The 17,303-nt window shown below is 43.0% G+C and overlaps 1 protein-coding gene across 2 annotated transcripts in view; it reads left to right on the top strand.

Annotated features, from left to right (window-relative positions):
• Nucleotides 1–17,303, top strand: part of dgkb (diacylglycerol kinase, beta) — a gene marked incomplete at both ends in the record, with an annotated part of 70,052 nt that overhangs the window by 668 nt on the left and 52,081 nt on the right. The window contains 6 exons of one of the 2 annotated variants that reach the window (XM_080501364.1): nucleotides 9,027–9,103; nucleotides 9,520–9,540; nucleotides 10,534–10,681; nucleotides 12,561–12,698; nucleotides 16,263–16,312; nucleotides 17,180–17,254. In XM_080501364.1, the coding sequence (XP_080357490.1) occupies nucleotides 9,027–9,103; nucleotides 9,520–9,540; nucleotides 10,534–10,681; nucleotides 12,561–12,698; nucleotides 16,263–16,312; nucleotides 17,180–17,254 (509 nt within the window). The remainder of the gene's footprint in view (nucleotides 1–9,026; nucleotides 9,104–9,519; nucleotides 9,541–10,533; nucleotides 10,682–12,560; nucleotides 12,699–16,262; nucleotides 16,313–17,179; nucleotides 17,255–17,303) is intronic. The other variant, XM_080501365.1, reaches the window with a different exon arrangement.

Here is a 17,303-nt window from a genome sequence, read left to right as displayed (position 1 = left end):
ACTGCATGTACAAACACTTCACGTCCTCCCAGAACCCGCTTTGTGGATCACAGTAAAATATTTATTAAATTCTGTTGTAAATTTCTTTTTATGTCGTTATGAAAACTACTGTGGGATTATAAATCTAATTTCTGCTTTCCTCATATGGATGTTTGTGTCACTCATCAACCAGACACTTCTGCAGAATTAGAATTCAAAGGACACCGACTGGGACAATTTCTGAATTTCACTTTTCTTACACATCAGTTCCTTTGTTTGACTCTGATGTCACTGTTGTTACTGCTTCAGCATGATGATACTTTCTGCTGGGTAATTTATTTTTGTTGTCATTGTTGTTAGTTTAGGTCTTTTTTTTGTGTGGAGTTTGCATGTTCTCCATGTGGTCTTCCTCCCACTGTCCAAATAATATTAGTTTAGGGTTGATTGGTGACGCTAAATTGCCCGTGGATGTAAATAAGGGAGAGTGTGACTGTTTCTCTGTGATGGAAGACGGTATAGAAAAATGGGTTAAAACGGGTTAATGGTTGGACGGATTCTTATGAATGTAAATGAAAGTTGGACATTTTCTCTTCTCGATCAAATGACCTGGATATGGTTGCATTATATAGCAGTTGTTTTTTTTTAAATATCACTATGTTTTCACCTTTAAATCTGTCAGGTCTAAACCCCTGAAATAGGTAAATAAAGAGAAGACACGTGAATCAAGAAACAATCAAGGTGCTTGCAGCAAGGGAAGACACCAAGTTCACCTCACAGGGTCTCACTCAGAAGTCTTCCCAGAATGCTCTCTACCAGCCTTCTTTATTGAGAGCTCAGTGGGCGGGTTCACAAGTTGTAAACACGCTGGTTCAAACTGGTTCCTGTGGTCTGTCTTACAGGATCGTAAAAACACAACTAATTCGAAGGGGGGAGAAACACAAACATTTAACAGATAAAGATCTCATGTGAGGTGCAGGGCTGCAGTCCGCTGCACTCAAAGGTCTGCACAGAATTTGCACAAGCATGAACAAATGATAATGAAACATTTCTCCTTACAAAAACTTTTTGTTCGTTTGTTTTATTTCGAACATGACAAACAAACAAAAAAAAGAAAACAGTGAAAATTAAATCTTTAACATGCTCCATGGCAACAGGCGCTGATCTCCTTTAATCCTTTTCATGAGCTGCCTCTCCTATCCGCTTTGTATGGGACATTTTTTTGCAGTTTTTTGGGGATTTATTTTGAAAATGGTTCGCCGTTAACATCCCAGAGTCTAATCGATTGGACTTTAGATGATGACACATCATCCCTGAAGATTTTATGCAATTCGGACTTACAGTTTTTGCGAAAAATTGGTGAAATACATACTTACAAAACTAATGAATGAATACATAAATACACTTGGACACAGCGTCCAACAGCACCCACTAGTGGCTATAGATGTTAACAATATCATTTTCAGTACTTTCTCTTGAAATCTTTTTGTGTAACCGGAGCCTCATTGTCATTCACATTCACGTCATGTGAATGTTACTCGGTGTAAATAACTTTCCCGCTCCTGCAGGAACACAAGATAAACCAAAGTCGAGGATTTTTTCCCCCCTCATTAGCTAAAGTCGGTGTTTGTCCGCAAACTTTCCCCCACCGCATCGCCCTCAAAGTTTCGAGTATTTCAAGCAGCTTTTCACTTCATCACTGCTGGAAAGTCGGCTGGACCTCCCCCGCTTCAGCCGCCCCCCTCGTGTATGGAAACCAAGCGTTGGTAGAAGCCGCCGCACACAAACACACGTGGAGTCAGAAAGCGTCGAGCCGCCGAGGGAACGGCAAGAAGCTGTAAATCGCAACGCCGTTAAATTCTCTGCGGGTAACCTGAAACGGGCCGCGTTTCTAATGACACAATTTTGTGTTGTCGTAATTGCCGAGTGTGAGTTTGAGTCGCCGACGAAGAGAACGCTGCGAAAGCGTTTCATCTCCGGAGGTGAGCTTGTGAGCGATTTTATTTGCAGCTCAACAAATGGCCTGCGCGCTCGGCGGACTGCACTGTGGACGCCTGGAGTTTGTGTCACGCTTCGGGATGTTGACACGTTTCATCATTTGGAAATTGTACCAGGAATGGAAAATTTGATGCTATCTGGCAGGCTGGCTGCAGGATGCTGCGCACCGCCCACACGTAGTTCTGGACCGAACAAAAGAAACGCAAAAAGGAAAGAAATCATTTGGCCAAAGATTGAGCCACCTGTGGATCAAGGAAAAAGCCGGTAATTGTCCAAGCGATTTGGATCGACAGTATTTCAATTAGATCTCCTTTTCCAAAAGCAGTATAGATGTATTGTTGCAGCGGGAGTCTTTTGACTCCATTAACTCTCATATTCAGTGCAATATTTTAATAATTAATGCCAGCTAGTAACATTTCTGATAAATTACACTTGTAATAGAATTTCTATGGCAACATACTCTTTTCCTTTTATTCTGGAGAATAAACCTGGACTGGAATATATTCAGAATATTTTGTGTTATTGTACTAATGGCAACAATTACTGAGAGATTCTATTCAGGATGGAGTAATGTGAAAGCTCTGCCGTTTATTATGTTTTTCATTTAATATGAAATAATATGTTTAAGTTAATGATTAGCAGTCACTATTTTGTAACCATTGACATGGTTACAAAATAGTCTGGGAAATAATTGTCAAACAAGAATGTACTGGGGGGAAATAAAACTTTTACTGTTATTGAAGTCTCAGTGAAAGTTACGCAGTCTGAGTTCGTCTCAATTTTCCCATTTAATCCAAGTCCAAGACATTTTTCGATGTCAACCCTTGACCTTTGCTTGAGGAATTCATAAAACATAAATCAATAAAACTACCTCTACCCTCCTCTCCTTATGTCTTTTAGTTTCGTTCTCTCTATTCTCTTTTTTTGCACAAACCTCACAAACGGCAAGCACATTTGTAGCTTCAGCCTGAGCGAGCAGAACCACCTATGTTCTGGATCACCTTGTTTCCCCGAGCTCCGTGTGACTGCGTGTGCAATCTGCAGAGACAGGTAATAAAGTACGTCTTTCTCTGAGCTGTAACAAAAGTCATCTCTGCACCACATCTTCCCCGCCTCCACCCACCCACCCACCCCCACCCTCCTCCACATTCTTTGTGGTTTAATGGAGCCACGCACGCTTTCATAAGGCTTTAATGGCCGTGTGCAGAAGCGAGCACCAAAGGTCTGACGCACAACAATTACAGTTCCTCTTTATGCCACATAATTACTAATATGAGCTGTGTGTCAGTGTGCGGCTTTATTATTTTTACCTTTTAAGGTGGCAGAAAACCCGCGCATTTCTGAGCGCACAAAAACATGAAAATGAGTTTTGTCCCCTGATTAGTCTGCGTGGCACAATGGCCCGATCATTAGCGCGACTTAGGAAATGTGTGTTCCTGAATGCGACTGGCAGCGGGTTCATAATCACTCCCTTGATGGAGTGTTAATAAAGACGGCCAATAATAAAGACAGTTTCATTTGTAGCCGCCGTCGGTGAAATGCATCCAGAGAAAAATCAAAGATCCAGCAAACAGCGAGACATTGTTCGGAGACAAAGAGAGCAAATGTACATTTTGAACTGATCCCAAACAGTCAGTGGCTGTTCGCTCGACTGCAAAGCCTTGGTTTTCTCCATACCTCCACTCATCCGTCTTTTTTTTCCTTTGACATCCTGCTCTTCGTTCTTGGCAGGTGAACTTACGTACGCTTGAATGTAATTTATGTTTGACCTCATTTAGCATAGCACTCGGTTGTTTTTTGGAAGGAGCGTCCCTGAATATAAGCTGCACAAGTGAATTTCATGAAAAACAGAAACACTAAAAACAATGTTGTTTTCATGTTGGGCCACTTACGGGTGGTGTGTGATGAAAACTACATGTATATGCACACACAGAATGGTACATTATAAACATTAGCAATGGGAGAACACAGATTTTCTCGTGGACAGACGGCCAAGTTGGATTATTATGACGGTGACGGTCAAAATAAAACTACCGAGTCCTTGGAGAACATGGCCTGGGAGTCTTGACACTCCTCTACGTACTCGAGCTGCTGCAGAAGAACTATTTACGTTGCGCATGAGCAGAAGCAGCCTTTCCCCCGTTTCCATGGAGATTTAAGGACCGCTGTCTGTAAACGAAGGTTTTGCATTTTCACTTCACTCGTGTAAACGGGTTAGTTAGGGTCTATTTAGGGTTTGTTTACTTTTGGTAAAATCTTCGCTCACACACTGGCATCAGTCTTTGAAAGGGGAGCTTTTTGAAAACGCCTTCCAGACTGAAATGTGTTTTTTTAAACGTGCCGTCTTTGTGTAAAATGGGAAAATGAAACTTTTCTGAAACGCTGATTACTGCACATGCTCTGCGTAGTTCAAAAGCAACAATGAAGGCGTGTTTTTCCTGCCGACTCATCACTCCCCCATCATCTGCATCAGTTGGGGACATACGGAATGCGTTATATACAAAGAAGAAGAGACCAATTAGTGAAAGTGAAAGTTTCCATCGAATTGTTTTCTGCATACATACATGGGTGATTGTATCACAGGAGCAACACACCGCCCACTGGTGGCGTGACACGGAAACTACTCCCGTGTTTTTCTAAAACTTTACCATCTGAAGCCGAATGTTTTGAACCTTCTACGAGTGCTACTCTCTCAAGGTCTCACTATCGGGACACAAACTGATTCCAGTTTAATAATCTAAAACAACCACAAGTTGACCGGATCTGGTACAACCAAGCACTTCCCTCAGAATGCTTCTTCTCCCCGTCGTCTCTCTGGGCTTTCAAACTCCCACGTGGTCACTTCAGGAAAGAAAAAGTACTGCATGGAAAAACCCACAAAAAAAAAACAAAGTTCATGACCAGAAGTGATGACAGGAATTTAGAACGGCCGTTAAACTGAGAATCTCCCTTCTGCCCGAGCCTGACCTCAAGATCCCTCTTGGCCGCTGCTTGTAAATCACAACGCGGGATATTTACACTCCCTCACCCTAGAAAGGTTCTCCTCTCGCAACGTGAAGGGGGCACTTCATCTGTTTGATGGACTCGCACTTGGGGGTGTTTAACACATGTTTGGAGCCGCTCTCTTCTCGCCGCGCCAAAACATCGACAGCAAAAAGTAATGGCGTCCTTCAGACAGATTTAAAGTCCTAGTGAAATGAAAATTCGACCTCCAAAACACTGGCTGTCGCTTCTAGGGACATTTTTTTATGCCAACTGGTCCGAAGGTAAAATGTTAAAACACGGCAATCAGCAAGAAAATAGCCGATAAACAGCGCTATTTCCTCTGCTGGGCGGAGCTTCTGACAATAATAGAGTGACATCATGAGTTGTGCACACGCCCAAGTTGTGTTTACATTATGAAGGATCAGAGTTTTGACCACGAAGAGGCTAAATTTAACCATATTTCATTACCATCGGCCATTTCAAACCCAGTGATTGATGAAGAAGACACAGAAGGTCGTTCTGCCATCGGTGACCCCGTCTGGAACATGTTTGAGGAAGAAGACGCTTCGTCCTCCATTCGTCCTCGTCTCCTCGCCTCAGCAGCCGCCAGTTTTCACCTTTGAGGCTTTGAGGCTCCTGACTTTTGGAAGAACGACCGGCTTCCTGGATCCAACACGTCGAAGCGCTTTTCCGACTGCGCGGAATCACCGAAGATGAGTCCAGGTATTACTTGATCGTCTACTAGCCGCCCAAGCTAGTGGCTCCCGCTAGCCGCTCCCGCTGCCTGTGCTCCTTTTCTCCTCTCTCGGGTCTCTTCCAGGCTCAATCTTTCACCAAGGCTCATAACGCCGACTATAACTTCAAAACACTGTAAAAACTACGATTTTTAAGAGGGAAACAAGCCAATATAAACACAACAGATGGAGATCTGCACAACTCGTGACGTCCCGCCCATGAAGAAGGATTCCCCCGACTTCCTCGGCTGGAGATTCTAAATTCAAATAACTTTGTGATGCGACAACAGTGGTGGGGCAGAGTCGGAGGAACCTTATAAGTAGTAGCCCAACTATCGTTTTTTGCAAAGTAGTGTTTTACATTTCACTAGGCCTTTAAGGTCGAATATGTTGGATCCAAAACGGCACCGGCTCGTTATCCAACATGCTGACTACATATTCTAAAGCCTTTCTGCCATCTCTGTGGAAACGGATATTGTTTTCTAAGCATTGTCACGTAAACGCCAAACTTTTCTGAAACGAGATCTGGAATGAAACCTCATTTTGATGCGCTTGAATTTGAGGGTCACGCTGTTGAAATGTCTTCTCTATATCTTGGTATTAATTCTCGCTTAGTGGTCTGAAGCTCTGACGATTGGCAAATAATGTCTGGTTTACTTTGGTGGAAATAGAACCCTCAGCTCCTTTTTAACTCCCTTTTTTAACGCCTTTACCGACAAGCAGCTACACATCAATCTGTCACACGCTGTGCAGTTTTCTAAACACAAGTTCACCTCAGAACCAGGCAAATGCCCATGAGCTCAAGCAGTTGCACTCTTTGCTCGCAATCAGTGCTTTGTACTTAAATCTGAAACAAACAGCCATTAAAGCTGTTACAGATACCGAAAAGCGACGTGAGATGAAGTACAAACCGAACCTTTCTTTAATTTGTAAGAAGCAGTCAGCGTCTCATGTTCGCAGATGAACAGGCCCCTCCAGAGCATGAGAGAAAACAATTCTTCTAATTAACTTCAGTAACATTAAGACCTGGTTTCTGTGGCGCGGCAAATTGATTTAGCCGTTGAGCTCATAGACCCTCTGCAGCATTCAGTAATTATCACAGCAAATCTCTCTCTTATAAAATAATTTTTTGCCCAAAGCTGAGTTATAAAAACAGCGGGTGAGAATAAATCACCCACAGGAGTTCTGTTATTTCAGTCGGGGTTTTGATTTGTCTTCCAGCGGCCTTTTCTCCGGGAAACGGCACTAATTAGCAGCGTTCTCATCTGTTTGTCTGCCTGCGATCACAGCGAGAGTCGGCGACAGCCTCAGCTGTTTGTGCGACGCCGCGTTTAGAAGGATAACGAGGGCGGCGAGCCCGGCCTGCTCCGTCACCGACCGCCTCTCGCTGAGCTCAGGCTGCGACTCTAATGGGAGGAACACTCAACAGCATGCAGGGGTTATGTACCGTGTGTGGTTTGACTTGCTGAGGGTCAGTCCGTCCGTCCGTCCATACGTGTGAGTTTTCTAAGCTGATGTCAATGCTGCCTCATTAAAGGGGCACTAGGTGTGTCACTGGGAATTCTTGAATCCAATTAAAATGAATGTTATTGTTTATTGAATGGTCACGCCCTTGTTACATTACTGGTTGGATCGTGCACCGTCACTGAGCAGATTTTCACCTCCTACAATTAGTGTTTCACAGTGGAGAAGAATGTACAGAATTTTAAATTTAGAGAAAAATAATCATGATTTTCAGACAAAGACTGGGACTTTCAAAAAAAAAAATGCAGAGCTCATTGAAAAAAAAGAATGCTCATATTTTATCAAGATATAATTGTTATTGAGTCATATGTCAGCCCTCAATAGCAGTGATACGTTTTCACGTGGCCCTTTGGAGAAATTTGGAGAAATTAGTTGACTATACCGTGTTTTAACCATGAACCATCGTTGTTAATTCTTCCTTCTGCATTTTCTCTGAGCAACTCAATACACCACCTTGTGACACAAACCTTGATTACATAACAGTAACGGCTAATGTAAGTTGGACAATTTTCTCTCTTTGATGAAAGGTCTTTCTTAGCAGTGACTGCTTATCTTTAACAACCTCTGTTGACTTTAATTAAAATATTATGTGTTTTACCATTAACGATCACTGTCGGGCTGCTATTGTGGATGTTTGCAAACGAACCCGGCGTCTGCCGTTAATATTAACATCGCCTCTTCTCGGCACGAGGCAGATACTGTGGCCGCTCGCAAACTCCTATAAGCTTTATATTTATGTCTGGCCATCAGGACACTCTGGAGAACTCCACAGCAGCCATCAGTCCAACACACTGGTTTAATAGTTTATTGATCATACAAGTCAGATAGAAGGATGTTGACAGCCGGCAGCACACGGTGCTAATGCAACCATATATTTGGGATGAAAAGCGAATCTGTTGGCTGTCTAATTTCTGGATTTATCACAAGCACAAGTTCAAGAAGTTGCAGAAGCAGTGAAAAACCAACCAGAAGAGGAGAGAGGTTAAATCGGTGGGAAGGAATTGCATCTTTTATCTTTGGAATACAGCCAAATTAGGAATTGTTTTTGTTTTTATTCTGTATACAGAAGTGGCATTATTCAATGTTCTTTATTGTACCATTGTTTGCCAAAGAGAGATGATCTTTTTGCTATTTAAAAACACATTGTGTAACTTCTGAGAAGCCAGTTTGTGTCTTGGTTACAAAAGAATATTTTGTTGTTTAACTGAATTTTCCATCCATACAGACGAGCCCTATTCGGGTCCGGAATATTTGACTAAACCTAAACTATCAAGTGTGGACTTGTAAATATCGTCGACCTAATTTGCTCACATAACTCCAGCACTTCTGCTTAAACATTGTCACTTGTTGAAATACTTGCCACACGCTCCTTTGCTATGGTTCTCCCCCCCCCGGAGGTTGTTATTGATTTTTAGCTCAAATATTTACCTGATAACGGCACCTCTCCCTGAAATAGCTGAAGCGTAGCCTGAAAGATAATAACAGAGATAAAGATTCACCTCATGTACAGATATAATCCTGCCTGCTGGGAGTGTACGACACTTTTTCACCACTCTGACTCATTGCATGGGAAAGACGCCCCGCAACACAGGACACTGCATCCAACTGAAATCCGTCCCGTATGGCACTACGTATGGTCGAGGGCTAGCACGCCGTCCAGATCTCGACAAGAAAGATAGGAGTTTAAAAAAAGATCCGCTGGGGTAAACACCGATGTCACTCGTGGAAACACAAATCAAATGTGTAAATGACGGTGTGAAGCTAAGCAAATGGTAAATGCACTGACATGCTCTAAATATTTATCCTCAGACTCGACTAAGAAGCTGAAGGATGTCCTGCAGGAGTTCCATGGAGATGGTGTGTTGGCTAAATACAATCCCGAGGAGGTACGCTCGTTTTAGAATCCTTTATATAACAGATCGTATCTGATCCAGCCAGTGGGATCAACACACACACACACACACACACACACACACACACACACACACACACACACACACACACACACACACACACACACACACACACACACACACACACACACACACACACACACACACACACACCATCCTGGCTTCACCTCAGTTACCTCACATGTGAAAATAAGTCGTATTTCGTCTTTGTATTTTAAAGTAAAAGGGTTGTAATCGCGTCCGTGTTCACAAACTTGACACATTCCTATCAAATAATTACTTGAAGTAGAAAATCAAATTGTATTTTTTCGTACCACTGCATGTTCTGACTTTGTTTACTGGATGAACATGTTTGAGTTTCTTCACTTCCTCCACGCTGCCGATTGTAGAAGCAGGAAATCCTCAGTCAGGTAAATGTCTCCTTCTCTTTATAACTTATTGTTCGTCAGTTTTGCTAGAATACTTATATTCCAAATTAATTAATTTCAAATGTACAAACAACCACTGAAATCCACTTATTGCACAGTATATTGGATATTACTTTGATAAACTGACACAAAACTCCACCAGCTTTGGCAGTGGCGTGTTACAATCTGATTTAATATTATGAGATGAGTTCTTTCAGTGGGTTTTGCTACTTTTGTCATACAGGAGAAGAGTTGCAGAGCTGCTGCCTGCTACTGTTTTACAGCTTTTACATCAACATTATAAAAACCTGCTGCTTGGTTACGATTTGGCTGAAAGTCATGTTTAAGTGGAGGAACACCTCATTAATCCCCAACTTCCTCCATCCTCCTGAAAGACGTCCGACTGCAATAACATTGTCTTTAGCGTCTCCAGATAAACATCAGCTTCCCTTCATGAAAAGCTGCGTTTTGCTGTTACTTCTTGTTCAAATCGTTTTGAAGAAATGCTAAAAATCCAGAATACAGAGCATCTTCCTCCTTGCATCACAGCAACGTGTCAAGATGGGACGGTATCAGAAGTAAAGCAAGTTACTTTTTGGTTGATTGTAACTGCTGCTTTTTTAAAAGAAGCAAACGTAATGCGTACTATTTATCAGCACCTTGCGCAATGCAGGTAATAAGTGTGTTGAGAGACGAGCGCAGACTCTTTGTGGAGGCTGCTCACGGTCTACAAATTCGGTCAATTGGGCTGAGAGCTGCATCTTTCATCTTTAGGAAGAGGGACTGAGATCAAAGCAAGTACAAAGACTGTAAAGATGCCGCAGCGACACTGAAATAGACCTCCGCCGCCCACTGCCCAAATCTGCAGCGTGCATCCTGCAGCCTCATGAGGCAGATTTGAGTCACAGCGAAACGTGGCCCTTTTTATTTCGCCCCGCTAATCTTGTGAGACCTCCTGGAAACCCAACGACAAGTAACGTGTCCTCTTTTTTGTAGGAGATCGACTTTGAGGGCTTCAAGGTCTTTATGCAAACATTCCTGGAGAGCGAACTCGCCGAAGAGTTCTGTCAACACCTCTTCATGTCGTTTAGCAACAAGGGGCCCAAACCCAGTCCCTCATCGTCTGACAAGCCCAGGGTCTCTGGTAAGTGTAGGAACGGAATTCCTCGGATCATAAACACAGCAGGTTGGAGAGGATTATGTTTTACACCTCTCCCCTTCACAGCATTTGTTCAATGAATTGTCACTGTCGATTTCCTAAATTAGACGCTTTTAATTATGACGTTTTCCCCAAAAGTCTGAGTTCTATAAGTGTTTGTGCCTCCAGGCAGTCGTCCCTTTTTCTTATTTCTCTTTTGTTTTTGTTTTGTTTTTTCTCTGCCAAGTCCGTCGGGGTGGTTCATGATGTAAATTGTAGTGCAGCGGCTGCCAATCGCGTTGGCAATACTCGTGTTTGTTTACGGCTTTCATACTAATATGTGGTAATGACTCACTGATTTTTAAAATGACACTTGTAACCAGCGTTTGGTTCAGTCTGCGCTCTGCAACTTGGCTCAACACCTCCCTCGCTGCAGACTATCGCTGATGAATAATGGAGGCTGTTCTTCCAAGAAGAGCAGCGAACCAAACACAATAAAGTGATCTGTTGTTAGGCTGTAATATTTCCAACAGAAGCTAAAGAATAATTCAGAAAGAAGATGCAGTTTGCTGCTTGCTTATTTTACCGAGATGACAATTCTTCTTGGTAAATGCAAGTGTGTGTGTGTGTGTGTGTGTGTGTGCGTGCGTGCGTGCGTGCGTGCGTGCGTGTGCGCGCGTGCGTGCGTGTGCGTGTGTGTGTGTGTGGACACTTCAATGGTATTAAATCACCATTTTGTTTAAAATGTCTTTTTTCTTAAAAAAAACAAAAAAACAATTTAAAACACAATCCCACAGTGAAATCCATACCCTGTTACAACGTGGACACCTGTGCCTCATAGTCAAATGCGCCCTATATCTGTATAATCTTTTTTTTTTTTTTTTTAATTAGGTGTCTTATATTCAGGTGCGTTCAATAGTCCGGAAATGACGAAAACTTGAGAACATTGCAGGTGAACAGAACCTCAATATCATGCAATTACCTCTGAACTCACGCTGCTGTTTACTTCACGAGTATAGAATTTTGGTTGCGCAGGACCTTGTTGTCAACGGCAACGAATAATGTCGTAGTCACAGGTTTGAATTCGAGAGTATTCAGGTGTCAAAAATATGTAGCTCTGGTCAAAAGCAGCTCACCAGTGGGGCTGAGCTGTCCTGCAGGGTGTTTACATGACAGAGAAGACATCAACTGCAGTTCGTTAATAAAAATGAAAGTTTTATGTATATTCTGAATGCTGCAGAAATTGTGCAGCCCGAGAAACAAACAGGCTCAACATCGGTCTGATCAGACTGTGTTTGTAAAATGAAAAGCATTTCAAGGGTATTATGCTTTCATTCGCTGTTGAAATCAGTGTGTACTTTATCAAGAGGAAGAAAAAGACTTTGTGGCTTTTTCTTCAAAGTCACATTACCTCAGCTTCTCATTTTGTTCAAAGACTTTGCTCGGACTTGTCTTCCTTGTTTTGTTTTTTTGGGGGGGATCATTGACAGTCACATCGATCATCCAAGGTGGTCGAGCTCATTCCTTTGTATCCTGGCTGTGGTTTCCTCTTCATATTGCCGAGGTCCTTCAAGGCTACAGCTTGTCAGTGTTTAATAAAAGATCCCTCATTGCAGATCCGTGTGTCGACTGAGTCGCTTCTGCGCAGTCCCAGAAAACTCTGTTTCCCCTAAGTGTTATCTTGTGTTTTCCCTTCTTAAAATGTATGACGCACGCTTGACATACACCAGACTGGGAAACACGGGGGAAACTGTGCCGGTTGTGTTTGGCTTGTAACATCTGAAGACTATGTAAGGCGCGTGGCGTTGAGCGGTCCGAAGGCAGCATGGCTGTGCAGCGGTGGACAGTGTGAGGACGCTTTGACCTCTGGTTCGTCTCGCCGCAGGACTGAAGCTGATCAAGAGCAGCTCCACCCCTCTGAAGACTCCCGCCCAGCCCCGGCTCCTGGACACGGTGCAGCTGAAGGACATCGTGTGCTACCTGTCGCTGCTGGAGGGGGGGCGCCCCGAAGACAAACTGGAGTGTGAGTAAAGTCGACAGGACGGGGTCCCGCGGGGACATGCAGCAGCAAGCGGCACGCGTAAACTGTGAATGAGGACAAATGATGAATTCTATAAATACAAACAGGAGACATGGTACTCTGGAGGCCATTGTGGTTATTGTCCATCGACTCGCATGTGCAGAAGAAGTATTTACAAAATCCGTGGTGCACATGCGCCGTAGCAGCATTTCAGAAAAATAGCAATTTCCTCCGTCAGAGCATTTTCAAATAGTTGGACCTTGCGAGTTCTTTCCAAAAGTGGCATTTCCAGTGACTCCAACCATCGTCGGCGTGTGAACGCTCACCCATAGCGCAACAAAAGCCTCTTGGAAATTGAGCCTTGAAGCTCAGTTTAAGAGGCAAATAAGAAGACATTGAGCAAAAAGCAGGTTTTACCCTGAACATGCAAACACAGATTACAGAGAAAAAGTCACGTCGGCACATGGAGAACGTGAAAATTCTACAATCGAACCCCTGGTCCACCAGACACTCCGAGAACAATAACTAGTTCACATGCGTGACTCAACCTCAGTTAGTATGGATTTTTTCTCTTGAAATCCCAACGTTGATGGTTTGATTGAACATCTGATTTGATCCCAGTGGAGGTCGAGAGCGACTTACATAACACCATCATCATTTGTGTGTGAATGTGAACGGGTGAACGTCATGAACGGTGTAAAGCAGTGGAAAATTGCAGGGATGAGCAACAATTGAAAAAAAATCATTTGACTTAAACTGTTGTGGAAACATTCTCACTTTCATCACACACAAAAAGAAAAGCAGGCAAAAAACTCCACATTTGAAGACAAGACTTGTAAAATTTTAAGTTGAACAATTGAACTTAACCTTTTTGGTTCTGCATTTAATTAGGTTGAACTTCTTTACTCAACTGAATTGTTTTCATTTAAAATAAATTTTTGCCTTAACTTAACATGCCTCCATGTACATTTTACACCTCTGTGTTGTATTTACCTCAACTACTTACTTCTTTTCACTTAACTTAAGTAAGTCATAATTTCTTACCAAAGGATGCACCGACACCAGTGTCGGGTATCGGTCCGATACCATGTGGCTCAATAGTTCTCAGTAAAGATCCCCGATGCCACCGGGCGAGTATTACATGATGTCATTCGTCGGCCAACAGGTGCTCAAGTGAAGTCTGCCGTTTTGGAGACATTTAAATATTGAGAATGACAAACAATGTTCACCCAAAATATCAAGCGGAATCGAAAGATAGTTCGTTCAACACCAACAACTTAATCAGCAGAGAGATTCAGACCAGCAGAGTTAGTCTGATGTTCCTCAGTAGTTTAACTTAATAATGACATTTAATTAATACATACTTGTATTGGTACTCATTATTGGCAAGTAGCTTTTTTTTAACCTAAATTCCTTTTGCTTTTGTCTTCAAATCCTTGCCTCAGTTTACATTTCATACTGAAGATTTTTAAATTTAGTAGGATTCTTTTTATGCCTGTGAAGAGAATCTACTAAGAATAAGTGATTTACATCTGTAGATGAACGTGACAGTTTTCTAAAATGATCCTGTTTGTTTGCATCTTTTTATCTATTTACCTGTTTGTTTCAATCTCATTTTGTTCACGCCAGTGGAGATAAGCAGTCAAATGTCCATTTTTCTTTCTTTCTTTTTTTTAACTTTGGCCAAATTTAGTGTTTGAGAACGTCCGGACACGAGGTCCTAAACTGATTCGCAAACGAAAGTCAATTTATTAAACTATTCCTGCTTTTTATAACTTGATCTCTTCAACATCTGTAACACCTCTGCGCTGGAATACCTGACGCCTCCCAGCAGCAGCCTTGACACACGTTTTAATTGCACTTATCACATCATTTATTCACCAGGTTACGCCGCTTAATTGGGCAGCAGCCATTTTTTTTTCTCCCCTTTGTTGCCTTAAATCCTAACTATGTGTTGAATTATTGACTGGCTTCGCCGTCATTAAATGCAGGAATGACTGAATAATTCAGCCGCCACTGGCTGTTTGTGTGTGCGTCACTCCAGGTCTCAGGGTTGACCTCTTCTTTACCATCCACCTTCCTCTCCTGGCCTGGGCGCCTCCACTTTAATCCTGTGGTGGATGGCGCCCTCTGCTGGTTTGTTCAGCACATTGCAGCACAGCTCGGTTGTTTTTGTGCTGTGTTACTTGGACTTTAATAATTTAAATGACTTGTGCAATGATCCTGCTGTCTCGTCAGCATATTGATGTTCCACACTTGCGATTATTACTATTAAATGATTGTTCCAGTTGCTTTTTTTATGTAAATGTATGTCTTTGGCTCTTTGTCGGTCTTGTCTGTTATTCTAACCGTTGTCCTTTGAGTTCCCAACCTGGTTTTTCTTCTTTATACCGTGTGCAGGTGATCTCGATGTGTCTCTCCATTTATGATAACTGGGAGTCACGACTCGCCTGCTGTGTTTCCATGCTCTGAGGAAATGCAACATTTTAAAAAGGCAAAACTTTCAAGACAAACCTCTGTGGTCTCTGTGATCTCTCAGGTGCCCACTAGGGGGCGATCACCACACCTTTTGAACAGACAAAAATACACAGCGGAGTAGCGATAGTGTGATAATTCAGTGTGCTTTTTCCCAGGTTTTTATGGGTTTTCTCAAGGTGTATTAGTTTCAAAACACATGCATTCCAAATGAAACTGTTATTCCAAGTCCTTTGCCGTGACTGTGTGTGAACTCAGTCCTCTATCGGTCACTATTTTTCCAATTGGTTTACATGCATTTGTGTTGTTTCGCAAGCTTTTCTTCCATTACAATGACGGTAAAATACAACTTTAGAGTCTGGGAATCTGGCTTTAACTGGATTAAAAGCTCAAACGCAGCTTTACATCCAACGTAATGGGAATATGTGAAATAGTTTGATCATGCTTGACAGACGTGTGCTGATCCAATCTAATTCATCTCAAAATCACAAGGCAGTCCAGGTGTATAACTCCAGGAGAGTCGGAATGACGACAAGACCGTCCGTCCTGCGTCCCCATCCTCCTCCGCTCTTTATTACCTCCTCCAGTCACCACAGCCACCTCCTCCCAAAACCAAACTCCCCGGCCTCGCCATCACTTCCCCCCTCACTTTGCACCAGAAGGTCACGCCGCCCTCAGGAAGCCGCCCATTAGCTCCTCGTTAGAGGCGCCGCCTGACGTCAGCCTCCTCGACGTGTCGTCATCCGGGGTCGTGAGTCGTTCTGTCTGTGCACCCGAGGCGTGGAGACCATCTCGCCGTCGGCACGACTCTCGCACTCGCACACGTGACGCAAAGCAGCGTCCAATCGCAGCCGCTGTGTTCTGTTTTGTTTCCGTGGCGACGCTTTTGAGTGGTAATCTCGGGGACACTTAGGAGTTTGTGGCGTTCAGATGTGGGCTTTTGTTTCGGGTGTGAATGCAGTGAAGCACACGGTGACATTCACACCTGAGTGCTGCGAGTGTCTCCTGCTAAAATGTATTTAAAAAAAACAGAAAAACCACAGTGGGACTTTGAAAATTCAGTGAGTTAACATTTCCTCTTTGTCTCCACAGTCATGTTTCGCCTCTATGACACAGACGGGAACGGTTCTTTGGACAGCTCGGTAAATGTCGTTTTCTTTTGTTCAGATGTATAAAATAAGTGTTTTATGTCCAAACTCTGCTTTAAATCAACACTTATCCAAGTAAAACTTATCAATTTGTACTTTGTATTCATACTTAACTCTACAAGCATCTCTAACTTTTTCTGTTTCTCTCACTTTTCACTTTTACTCACTACATTCAAAGACAGTTTTCTGCCCTTTCTGCTCTACATTCTGCATCACTTACAGTTTTAATCTCAATAACTTTGATTCAGAATTACAGTGAAAGGATTAAATCGGCTGAATGTGACATTTATTCACACTGAAGCTGCAGAAAATTATAAACTGGAGGTTTGATGGAGTTACAGCAACAACGGCTGAAGGCCAAAATTTCATGTTTTATTGGTTTTGAATGCAACTTATGTGCTTTACACATGCTGTATGTACGGGAAAGGTCATTTTCAGCATGAATTATGATACAAGACAAATGATGATATTTCTACTCTAATTGAAATGGAATAAATAAGTGAGGTGTCCTCTTCAGCCTCAATGATACTCAGCATTTAAAAAAAAAAAAGAAGGCCCACATGGTGATTCAGCTTGCCCCTACATAATAATGTCAACCCCCCCCCCCCACACACACACACACGCACAACCACTGTAATTAAACCATCAGGCCTGCGGCTCTTCCCACACTGCCTTTGTTTCCCCCCCCTGTGCACCTCTCTCTGCGGCCCAGAGTGACATTTACAACCCGCTATTACCGGCTGTTCGTCAGTCTATTCGCACCACAGACATTTGGCGGCGTCGGTGCTGAAGGCTGCAGCACGCAGAAGGTAAAACACTGTGTTTTGGTGCCCGTAATGACCCACTGTGGCCTCACCGCAGGAGCTGGAGCACATCATCTCCCAGATGATGCACGTGGCCGAGTACCTGGAGTGGGACGTGACCGAGCTGAAGCCAGTAAGATCTGTGTTGCACTAAACAACACGCTTATTTCTCTATGAGGAGA

This window comes from Blennius ocellaris (assembly GCF_963422515.1).
Source record: "Blennius ocellaris genome assembly, chromosome: 8".
Lineage (NCBI taxonomy): Eukaryota > Metazoa > Chordata > Actinopteri > Blenniiformes > Blenniidae > Blennius > Blennius ocellaris.
Note: the sequence above shows the minus strand (reverse complement) of the source record. Positions and strands in the feature narration are given on the sequence as shown.